We start from the raw sequence: 12,554 nt of genomic DNA on the forward strand, positions 1-12,554 counted from the left end.
AGTGCACTGTTTGGGGGGCTGGAACAGTTTGAGCCCGCCTTTTTGAGTGACAGCTCTCTTATTCAATCGCATTCTGCTTAGTATGCGAGTATGCAGGATTGACAGCAAACTGCGCAATGAGAGACGGTTACATGAATTTTTAACGAATGTAGGGATTTTACTGTCCAATCCTAGTGTAGAAACAAGGCGGGACTTAGCGTTACCAAGGCAAGTCTTGTGTGAAGTATAAAGGGAATAACATGGTGTCCCAGTGGCTGTTTATGTTTACTTAAAGAACAGAAGGGCGTTTTGCAAGACACAACGGAGTTTTCTTTGTAGTTACAGTTTTTTTGCACTTTAACTTTTTCATGTTAAGATTTACAAGGCCAGTGGCATGTAAATCTCATATTTCACTAATGTGCCAGTCTTACAAATGGAAAGGGGGCTTCACTTTGGAAACGTGAGCATTTCCCTGGTGCTCCTGCTGTTGCTGAAAGCGCTCATCGGATTCGGGACTTCGCAAGCTCAAGGCTCCGCCATCGGGAGGGAGCCGCAGTCCGCCACCCGGGGCTCAAGTTCGACCTCGGGGGAAGATGGTGCAAGAGTCATGGAGCGGGGCTTGGAGAACGTTGGCCCCCCGGTTATTGTAGCTGACGTTACCGTTGAGGATGACGATAACGGTTCGGCGGGGGAGACCGACGAATCCTATGGAGAAAGTAAAGGAAACGTCCAACCGACAAGGTATTTTTATTTAAATGGTTAAAGTTAACAGACAGCCAGCAGCTAGACACCCATTATCGGACACCTGCAGTTTGACACGCGTGTTTCACACTTGCAAAATGTGGACGACCTCCACAAATGACAAACAAACCAAATGAAAGCATGAAAAACTTTCTTTTTCATTGAACTAACTAGCTAGCTAGCTAGCTATAACGTCGCGTTAACCGGGCTGTTGAGACTCACCGTCTCGTGCTTTGGACGCATGCTATGTATTGCTTCGCCTCAGTACTGCAATCAAAACTTGTTGTGGAGGAGATTGCTATGTTCCCTCCGACTCACACATCTCGTTTTAACCAGTATTATCGCTGCTCACCTACTCGTATTGTTGATATATTGTCGTAGAAGAAATATTAAGCGGTGGCAGCGAGCTGTCAGAGTACAAAAACACACTGTTGACGAGTGAGTTTGACTTCGTGTCGGATAATGGGCGCAGATTTGATTAAAGTTTGACAGTTTCCTCTTTCCGAAAGCCTGTGTACTTTTCGCGTCAAAAGTACACAGGAAAAACACATGCGACAGTCATATGTGGTTAACTTGAACTAGCTACTTTTAAGGTACTATTTGAGATTATTCTGTCTAAAGTGTTTAGGACGTAGCTAGACTGTCTGTACAGTCCATTCGGCTTGGCATGTCCGGGCTAAACGCCCTTGCAGTTCATCCACTCAGAATGTTTGTGAAGTCCCCTGCGCACTGAACGCAGGCTACTACCGTGAAGCATGTCTTGGTTGTTATTTGGGCATGTCGGAAGTTGTATTAATACAGTATGCATCCATGAACTAACTGGGCATACAGGTAACGTTGTAATCATGCTCTCAGACAGGGAGTCCACAGATCTGAAAAGTTCAAAACTGCACTTGGTTCAGTTTATGTGCTAAATAAACAAGAAGAATGGTGTGAAGGGCAGGACCCTGCCTGCTTTGTTTCCGGGGCTTCTTGTCAACATTCACTCGTCAGTTTGCCCAGTTTCCATTCATTATCATACAGAAATCACATTACATGAAGGGAACATTCCTAATCACTTAACAACAGAGATACTATCATCTTATGACCCGCCTGAAAGGAGATCTTAGCTGAGAAAAGCAAAGTGTGAATAAAGTACGAGTCTGTTTATTTAATTAACCACAGTTAATTGGGAAGTGATCATGACATGTACAGTATGTTGCAATTTGAAGTCAAAGGCAAAGTGGCTTTGCAGGACAAGAAACAAATTTTCATACCCTATCTAAAGTGTTTGACTTGACATGTTGAGATGCTGCCTGGATGCACAGATCTGTTATTTAACAGAGTAGAAATGGCTAAGTGGGAATTTATTGTCATTGTCCTGGTTAGGACATTTGTCTTGGACATAAACTGAAAGCAGTTGTTGTAAATGAAAAGCAAACGTGCGATAGGTGCTCTAGCTCTACTCAGGTACCAAGAACACAAATCAGACTTGACAAGTGCATATTATTATTATTTTATGACTGTTATGCAAAGGCGATGTCACTCAGCTGAGAAAATCCCCAGGATCTTTGTCAGTCAAAAGTGCACAGCTTCACACAGACCCGAACCCTGTTATACCTGCTGCTGCTACCCAAAGTGAGATGCAGTTGTTGGCGCAGTGGGTAGGGCATTGATTTAGTCTTCCTTGGTAAACAGTGGGTTTGACGCCCATCTTAGATCTTTGGCGCAGTGTGTTCTTCAGGATGTTCCTTCTCTCTGCCATGTTATTCTTTTTGTTTTTGTTTTTGTTTTACCAAGACCATTCCAGCTACTTTTGACTGTGATACAGCTTCCAGAATCATTCTTATTCCCGTGCCTTTTCTTCGTTGAAGCCTATCCGGTCATTCACTAAATTATTCTCTGTGTAGTATTATACATGTGCTGTCTGCTTTTCAAGAGGAAGTTGGATCGAAGTCAGTCATAACATTGAACACATTGGAGTGGAACCTCTTGAGTTTTTTTTTTGCTGCTGTTTTGTAGCTTAATACTTCAACTTGCTGCTGCTGTATCTTCATGGTGGTAAAAAGGCAGCATGTTTCCCATTCGTCGTCACTCTGTTTTAATCAAAACATCAGATATTAGTTCTTGTTATTTGGGGTACCAAACAACCCCAGCTTTGTCACAACAGGCAGCCACTGAGCACACTGTGCAGTCAGTCCCATGAAGCTCAAGTCAAGAGGAATAGGTGTAATAAGTTGGCGTTAGGGCTGTGTATTGGCAAGAATCTGGCGATACGATACGTGTCACAATACATGGGTCACGATTCAATATATTGCAATATATTTCGATACTGTGCGTAAGGCAATATATTGGGATTTTTAGTATATAGTTTAGTATAATTTTAGAAACACTAATATTAAAAAAAAAAAAAAATGATGTGCATAAAAGTCAAAGAGGTTTACTTTAGGTAAACAATTCAGTAAACAGAAAATCAAACTGCCAGTTTGGGATTGTGGTTAACTTGGCGTATAATATATTCTTTTGAAAAATTTAGTAAGACAGAGAAAAAAAGAAGCTGTTTTCACACAGCTTTTACAGGAATACAATCCTTGTGTTCACCACTGCACAAGACGGGCAGGAAGTGGCTTGCTGTTTACAACCAGTGTACTACCGAGGACACAAACTTAACAGGATATAAGTGACAGCAGAATAACTGTGGTTTGAGGGCAACTTAAGACTCCTGCCTGTCATCTGCAGTGCAGAATCAAAAGTCAATCTGAAGTCCTTGTCAGAGCAGAGTTTTGCTCTGATAAAAAGTCGGCCATCCCCCCCGCCAGGCACCGCAGCTGCTGCATGAGAACTCCTGAGCGTTGATCCTGCTGCTGGTCCACACCCTGCCACTGCTCGCGTTCTGTGCCTGCCTGCGTCTGATTCCACTCACTATACCTACCTGTGTCTGTTCGCTTTCTGCTGCTTCTTCTCTCTTATTCACAGTTTGTCCGCCACCACTTATTGGCTTTGAGTCATCTTTTTATCAGTCACCTTTTGGGTAATATGTTTAGAATATATTGTCCATAGCATTAAATGATTTAAAGTATTCCTTCCTCTCTTTTGTTTTGGTTTATTACATTCAAAATAGTCTAGAAATATTGAGCTCATCAAAGGTTATTTTTGTACTTGTCTATTTGTGCAAAACCTAAGTAATAGCATTAAACTAAGTTTTTATTTCTGCCAGTTTTTCAAAATGCTGCCACAGAGGGCATGACTGTACACCCCATCACAAAAACAAACCTGTGACATGTAAATGTCAATAAGATAAAGAATGAACATAGATGGCAAATGCAGCAAGACTATAGAGGTGAATTATTTATTAAACAGCATATCTATAAAACCACAACAAATATATATGTTAAATATGACAAGATAAGAATTAACTTATGGAAGTTTTTGTCATAGTGTCAAAACAGTCCTACGACCACATCCTGTCTGTCTTTACTCTCTCATCTTACACCTGCTCCTTCCGCAATGCTCTCCCTTACAGAGTGATCTCATGAAGTGGCGTATGTATGACACGCCAATTCGTATGCCATTATTGGCGTGTTATCAAGACACATAATCACTTTTTAGCGTGTTTATCAACGCCGTTTGGCCTCCATTGACTTACCTTGCGATTGCGTGTGAATTTACACCATAGCGAGTAGTATGAAAGGGCAAAAATCAGCGTAGGGAGGTTGGTCGGGGAGGAGGATGGTTCAGCAACACAGGACTTTCTGTCCTGCATGTCACTTTTCCTTTGTGTCCCGTGTGTCACGTTTGCTAAACTCAACCGTTGCTCTCTTCTTTTACTGAAGCCAACCCCGTTCTTCTTTTCCTAAAGCCAACCCGTCCGCTGTATACGGCCCAGATAACACGCCACTTGGCTTTAGAAAGTGGCGTGTATGTTTAGGTGATAACACACCACTTTCTGCAAGTGGTGTGTATGTTTATGTCCGCTGTATACAGCGTAGACATACACGCAGATAGCTCAAAATGCGTACAGATAACACGCCACTTGGCTTAAGAAAGTGGGCGTATATGTGTACGTGAAGTCATGATATCACGTTGTCCCTTACTTTCATACATATACACATTGCTTTTTAATGTCACCCCTTGAGTATACACTCTACTCCATGCTCTGTTTCCATCCATTAGTCAAATTTGCCGTTTCCCTTCAAATGGGCCAATTTAAGCAAAAGAAGACTTCTAAATGTCAGAAAACACATTTACAACAGAAGGAAAAATGTCTCTCAAGAATCAATTCCTCTTTTAAAAAAAAAAAAAAAGTTGTTGTCCCAGTATAGTAAACAAAACCCACGGAATGGTTGGTGTTGGTAATAGAGCGACTTGGACTTAAACAATAGAAAAGAAAACCAGCTATGACTAAGTGTGAAACCGTCAAATTGAACACTTTGGAAAGTCATCGCCTCTATGTCTACGATTAATCAGGTCAGCCTTTTTAAAAACGTGAGCGCCCGGATAGCTCAGTTGGTAGAGCGGGCACCTGTATATCCTATATGTCCTCGACGCAGCGGGCCCTGGTTCGGCTCCGACCTGCGGCCCTTTGCTGCATGTCATTCCCCCTCTCTCTTCCCTTTCATTTCTTCAACTGTCTTGTCCATAAAGGCCTAAAAATGCTCCAAAAAATTAAAAAATAAAACATATCGCCAATGGTGCGGTGTCGTGCGGCTGCCTGTTGCAGCAGCTCCTGATGTGTACGTGGATTTGTGTATTTTTTTTTAAAATAGTGTGGAAGTCTATCTATCTATCTATCTATTCTGTGACCTTTCAAGGCTTTACCTGCGGCTGTTGTCCCAAGTCAAACAGACGAGCTCCTGTGGTGAAAATAAGAATGTTAACACACCCTTAATCAACTTTACAAAGTCGCCATTTAAAAAAAAAAAAAAAAAAAAGAAGAAAAAAAGTATCATGACCTTGTTCATAACACAAAATCCAAACCAATGAACCCACTCCACCTTGGAAGATTCACTTTAGTGCTTTGTTGATAATATAACTCTCACAGCCTGGATCTCTTTGTGTTTTAAAGAGAATGGATGAAAAGCCCTTTTTATTTTCTTCCAAATTAGATTTTGGTGTGGAGCACTTCAAACACTCAGACTCTTGCAAACATTTCATGCGGACAGCTTGAGAATCAGTCAACGCTCACATGTCAACATTTTTAAGTTTCTGTCAGGTTTTTTTTTTTTTTTCATCCTCGTTCCCTCCTTCGCCCCTGTATCCTGTAATCTATAAATATTCTAGATGTTCGCTTTGATCCGGCCTTCAGTTGTGACGAAAGCTGCTGTTGTGTCAGCTGACGGCTGTCACCTCACTTGTAACGCTGCCATCTATATGTTACTCTGCTCTGGAGACTTGGTGTTTACATCTGTCTCTCTCTCTGTGTGTGTGTGTGTGCGTGCATGTGTGCGTGTGTGTGTGTGTGTGTGTGTGTGTGTGTGTGTGTGTACAGTATGTGAATCATGCATGTGACGGCACTGGCAGGTTTGAGTGCTCCATCGGGACCTCCAGCACCTTAGGGAGCACTTGGAGAGGAGAGAGGACAGCAGCTTTGTTGGAACCTGTCCCCTCCCCCCCCCTCCCCCTCAAGGGCCCTGCAGCAGCAACAGCTCTTGTGGGCCGCCGTGCTTGCCGGCTGGCTCCCACCAGCCTACTGCTTAGCAACAGCCAATCCGCCAAGCAGGGCGACTTGTCCACCAATTGCGTCGGAGAGACGGGGCTAGTGCTCAGAATTTGAGTTGGCCACATGGGTCTGGCTATAGTTAGGTAAAAGAGGAGGAGGAAAAGTTTTTTTTTTTTTATCATTTTTTTTTGGGAGGGGAGAGTTCACATCCTTGTTGTGTTTTTTTTTCCTCTTACTTTGTTTCAGTAGTCCACTAACTGTAACCAGGGAGATGTTGTGGGTTTTTATAAATAGAAACTGTCCCCAAAATAACAGGTCAAGATGAAGATGATTGAACTCCCTCTGGGAGGTTTTTAATTGAGCACTTTTAAGTTTGTGTACAGCAGTTGTTTTACATTGGAGGGGTCTGAATGTTTACCTCTAGCTGCTAAACTCAGTGTCACTTCAAACAAGCTTGTATATTATATTTTAATTCCTTAGGTAACCATATTTGTATTCATGTCTGGTGCTATTTGTTTGTCTTATTCAGCTATTTCTTATTTTGATTGCTCTCTGTAGTAATGTTGAAGTTGTTGTCCAGTGTGCAGTGGTTTGAGCAGCAGTGGCCGATGCTGGGATGTGATGACCATAATTATGTCTTTGTCACTGACTGCCTGACTCTCCCTGCACTTGATGAACACTGTCTGGGTTATAGAAGAGCTTGTCTGCATGTTGTTTCCTAACTGTGTGCAGTGACATAAATAGTAACCAGTTCTTCATAAAAGTGATTGCTGAACACTATTGGTTTTTCAACGTGTTATCGAGAGGAATGAGTTTATTAGGTCAGTCAGTGGCTATTTCGGTAAGTCGGCAGGACCCATCCTGCAGCACTGCAGTATGGGTGGGGCAGAGGCAAAAAGGTGGGATACTCAGAGAGAGGGAGGGAGGAGAGGAGAGGATGAAAACAAGGAGTTAGCTGGTAGTTAGTAGGACCACGCTGTCTTGTTTTCACTCTCGATGGCTCCTCACTGCTTAGCAACAACGAATCAGATCCTCGGATCGGAGCTGCAGCCCAGCCAATCAGCCGCCAGGAGTGTGGCGCCATAGAGTTTGGATTTTACCACGTGTGAGATAAAATGGGTTGGAGAAGGGAGCGCACTTATATGAGAGAGAGAGAGAGAGAGAGAGAGAGAGAGAGAGAGAGAGAGAGAGAGAGAGAGAGAGAGAGAGAGAGAGAGAGAGAGAGAGAGAGAGAGAGATTTAAATGGTGTGTGTGTTTTTTACGCTAGTACTAGACTTTTTTTTAACCACACCCTTTGCTCTCTGCTGCTGCGCTGGTCTGCTGCAGTGACCCTGATGGATGTGAGGTTGATTTTTTTTTTTTTTTTTTTAAGGAGACTGCACATCGCAGGTCTGTCACTCAAGTCCTCATTAATCCGGCTTCAGCTGCTGTGACAAAAACCTAAAAAAAAAATGATCACTTGATTATTCAACAAGGTTTAGAGGACAGTTGTATAAAACATTCAAGTCACATTAAGCTGTCTTTAAGTGCGGCTGTTATGTCATCTCTGATTAGTAATCATGCTTCTTTTTCTTTTTTTAACCGGGATATTTAATCTAGTTTTACTGCAAGTGTTTAAGTGTAGCCATTGTTAGGCACATGGGAGCACATTCATGTTTGCTAAAGAAAAAGACCAGTTTCTGGTTTCCTGCTGTGCTGTGCTAACTGCCTGCAGGTCCTAAGCCTTTTAATATCCTGAATTAAATGATGGGATTACCACATTAAAACATTTAAACTTAGGTACCCAAGTTACTATTTCTTTCATTATTATTCTGAATAAAGACATTTTAAAACCTTATCTGTAAGAATGTGCACAGTTGAACACAAGGCACTTGATACTTTTTTCCCTTCCTGCTGATGCAGCTGCTGGTGCTGGGTGCGGCCGGCTCAGAGCTGCATCCATAACTTTCTCCCCACGTGCTCCCCATGTTCTCGTATTTTTGTTCTGCTTCTCGGTGGCCACGCAGCAGCAGAACTCCACACTCCAGCGTGCATCCAGGCTGCTCGCTGTTGCATGGTTACAGGCAGTTCTGCTCTGCCATTGGCTCCGAGTCTGCAGAGTTGCCCACCCATTGGCTAAGCAAGGAGAAAAGCGGTGCTTCCATTGGCTGCTGCAAAGTGCAAGGCTGTTACGATTGGTGCGGCTCGACGGCTCCCGCTCCTTGGAGACTTGGCCTGTGTAAACATCCTGGTTGCTTCTTTCAATGGAGTGTGTTTACCAGCAGCTTGGTTGTGTGTGTGTGTGTGTGTGTGTGTGTGTGTGTGTGTGTGTGTGTAGACTGAGGCTGAGTGTCTCTGAGGAGCAGAGAGTCTGGTGAGAGCGAGGCTAATTGGCTCCCTGCTCCGCCATACGCTTTGTGATTGAAGAGACGCTCTGCACTATTATGACACTTTGACAGCATTACAGGCAAGGACACTTACAACCCTCAGTGTGTTGGCAGCTTCACTACTTTCCCTCTTTCTCCCTCTTCGTTCTCCATTCCAACGTCTTCTTCAGTGTCTCCGCCGCCTGCATCTGCCACAGTCGACGGCAGCAGCCCCACAGGCTACATGCTATCCCTTTGGTGACGAGCAGAGCAGCAGTGTCTCGGGGCTCAGACGTGGAAAATAAATGATACAGTAGGGCTGTTTGTTTTGTTTGAGTTGGTTTTATTGTTCGGTTTAGTACTATTTTTTTATAGCTACTCCCCCGCCCCCCCACCCCTCCCTTCCTCCACTGCTCGTTTTCTCCATTACCATCATGATACCTAAGTTGTAGACTTAAGTGCCCCCAACCCCCTCTCTAGTCCTTATCCTTTATCTGGAGTACAAAGAGTCCACAAAAGCCTTTGATCTCCCTCCGAATGAAATTCTTCTATCTCTCGCGCACCCTGTTTCCATCTCTGAAGTTGAACTTGATGCTCTCGGTGACTTCTGCCTCACTTCTACATTCACAGCATGACTTGGAGGGGGGCGGGGCCGGCCGAGCGGAGGCCGCCAAAAGCTGCCACCCTCTCAGAGAGCTGACTGCTTAGCAACAACCAATCAGCCTAATATTTTTGGCAGGGTCTCGCAGCCAATCGAGAGGGTGAGAACGGGCTTTAGCGCTCTGTTTTTATTGGTGGCTGAGAGGAAAAACAATGTTTTTCTTAGTACTCTACACTTGAGTGCTAGTGGCGATGCTGATAATGCTAAAAGCAGATTTGGGGAGATAATCTTGGCTTTGATGGGGCAGAGAGACACATGGCTCATTACTGTTAAGTGATCCTATTTGCATTTTTATGCAAACTTCCCAAAATCAGTTGAGCTGAACAAAACTAGCTGGTCCAGAGCAGCAAGTTTAACTCCCTGTGAATGTGTGAGGGACTACATTGAAACAGAAGCAAAACCTTCCTAAAATTGATTTGCACCCTCTGAAACAATCAATTTCTTAGTTTTCCTAAGGCTTAAACATCGTTGAACATGCTCCTTCCCCTTCATGACTGAAGAGTGTTCGATAAGTGAGATCAATAAGGGATTATAGCTAGTCAGTAGCAATTCACCTGCTCAGTCTAAATGATGGATAGCACAGGTGATGAAAATAACACTCGGCTTTGTTGACAGCTCTTGCACTGCGCGTAAATAAAGGGAGATGAATTTCATTATTTCCTAATATCTTTCAGTCTGAGCCGTAAAAGTATAACACTGTCTCTTCCCTCAGCAACTGCTGTGTAGGCAGTTAAAACCCCACATGCCCCAGTGGCCAGCAGTGCGAAGCTGGTTGGGTCCCAGCTGTGTGGATGTGAAGCAGTGGGTGCTCAGTTCCGGCATGTGTGTATGTGTTAAATAAAGCTAAAAGCCCCGTTGACAGCATCTCCTCTAGACAGATACAAATCAATAGTCAGGAGGTGGCCCCTGCCATAGCTCAGGACATGATTGACAAGCAATGCGGCAAAACCCTTAAGAGTTAGGCAAAGGGTGGGGCTGGATGTCTCGATTCACTCAACTCACTTAAACTGTTTTTAGCCTGGAGTTACTAGATGAAATAGAATCTTGCCGTGTGGGTACATAAAGAGGAATAAAACTCATTTGGAGAATTTGTACTTTACTACTGATGGAGAAAATCCCTTCACCATGTTTTTGGTAGAGCTACAGAATTAATTGGGGGCGGGACAACTGAAATCTATAAATCCATCACCACAATTATTTAAAACATTGTTTCTCAGAGGTAAAGTGCACTGGTGCTGTGAGAAATATGTAGCCCATACATCATCTAAGGGAAAACTCTTCCAACTGCTGCATCTCATTACCCCCCCCCCTCCCTCACCCCGCATTTTATTTTTAGCTTCTCACTGTGTCTCTGCCAACAATGCCTCAGAATGAAATATGTGGAAAATATGTCCACTTTATTTTTGAAATAACAGTATGACTTTTTTTTTTTTTTTATGATCTCTGATGGTCAAACATTTTTTTATTATATCCAACAGTGCCTAAACTCACAAACATCTGTGAAGGTAAAATTACGCACGGTTTGGTTGTTTTCTTAACAGCACTGATATGGCATTGCGGGCAGTCAAGCCAATATTTGTGAATACTAATTTTCTGCTAATGTTGGAGAGCCCAGAAGAAAGCCGAAAATGTCGAATCCAACGCCCCTGGACTTTGTCGATAAATGAAACTTTTTTTGTTGCTGTTGTGGTTTTACATGTAAATGAGCCTAATGTTATGGCAGTATTAACAGCCTGAGAATAGTATCCATGTCAATTCCCCCTGTGTGCTCTTAACAGTCGCTGTTACCATCTGTTTCAGAGCATCACCAGTGTGCTCTTCCCATACCTGAGGTGCAACAAACTGTTATGCCTTTCCTGGAAGAAAAAAAAAAAAAAAAGAAAGAGGGGATAACAATATAGTCCACTTTTAATAAAATGATGACAAAAGAAAAGCAAATCATTTATTTTTTTTCAGAGCTTGTAGAAATGAAGTCACCATTGTCTGCCTGCCAGCTTTTTCTTTCTTTCTTTCTTTCTTTTGATTTTGAGACTAAATCTTAAACTCAGTCCCAGGGGGGTGCGCTCGCTCTGTGAGACAGTTAACATAAAAAAAAATGTTAAATTGTGAGTAAATGGGGGGGGGGAGTGACGTGTTGTGAGTAATAAACTATACTCAATCAATCTAGTTCTTCCATCCATTATTTTTCACTCACCTCAAGCTCTTTGAACAGAGTTTACAGTTCTTGTATCCCATTTTTCTGTTTTATGGAAATAAGTTGCTATGTGTGGGATGTCTGGTCAGGTTTGATAATCCTCAGGTCTGCTCCCATCTTTAATCAACATGCCGCCCATACTAGCTGACAGGACGGGGTTTGTCATGGCACAGGTGTGCTGTTGGCTGCAGTTGAAGGGCACCCTGATTTGCAAAATAAGGTTGAGGACTAGAGGGGAAAAGACAACATCTGCACCCCCGCTTAACAATTCTTCGCCCTTTAATGTCTTGTATTTGATTGCATTAAACATAAACCCCCACTGTGACGATAGGTCAACACTGGTGTATTTTTTAATAAAAAAACACAGCAGTGAGAGAGCAAGACAGTCTTGTCAACATTCAGGGGGGCGACCTCTAGCTCACCTAGTAAGAGCGTGCGCCCCATGTAGGCTGAGTCCTTTGCAGTGGCCTGGGTTCGAGTCCGACCTGCGGCCCTTTTCTGCGTGCCATCCCCCATCTCTCTCCCACCTGTCTATCCACTGTCACTAAAAAACAAAAAACATTGGTGCCCAGGGCTGCAAAGAGTGTACCCATGCCACAGTAGTTGTGTAGTAAAACACAAGTACGCTTCCCAATACAATATTGATTATTTGGACAACGATATAATATTTGCTGTAATCACAAAGTCTGCCACGATATGATTTTGATTTGATTCAATTCAGGGGCTTGCGATGGATATGAGACGATATTATTAATGCCCATTTAAAGGTACAATATGTAACCTTTTACCATCAAAATGACTATACCTATGTTATATATATTTTGTTGAGTTGTGTACTTACACTATCCCAAATGTTTCCAACAATGTTCAAACCAGAGAAATCTGTAATTTTATTTCTGACACGGGACATTTCGTTTAGTCGCCTGTCAGTGGCATCCTTTGACCCCTCCAGTCACTCTAACTTCCATCAAAACACAGGAACCCAGATGATGCGT

General features: G+C 43.0%; 1 protein-coding gene across 1 annotated transcript in view; it reads left to right on the forward strand.

Moving 5' to 3' along the window:
• The first annotated feature begins 205 nt into the window (after nt 1-205).
• Nucleotides 206-12,554, forward strand: part of eif2ak3 (eukaryotic translation initiation factor 2-alpha kinase 3) — a 38,382-nt gene continuing 26,033 nt past the window's right edge. The window contains exon 1 of the mRNA XM_078276876.1: nt 206-720. Coding sequence (XP_078133002.1) covers nt 413-720 — 308 coding nt within the window. The 5' untranslated portion in view covers nt 206-412. The remainder of the gene's footprint in view (nt 721-12,554) is intronic.

This window comes from Sander vitreus, chromosome 20 (genome assembly GCF_031162955.1).
Source record: "Sander vitreus isolate 19-12246 chromosome 20, sanVit1, whole genome shotgun sequence".
Lineage (NCBI taxonomy): Eukaryota > Metazoa > Chordata > Actinopteri > Perciformes > Percidae > Sander > Sander vitreus.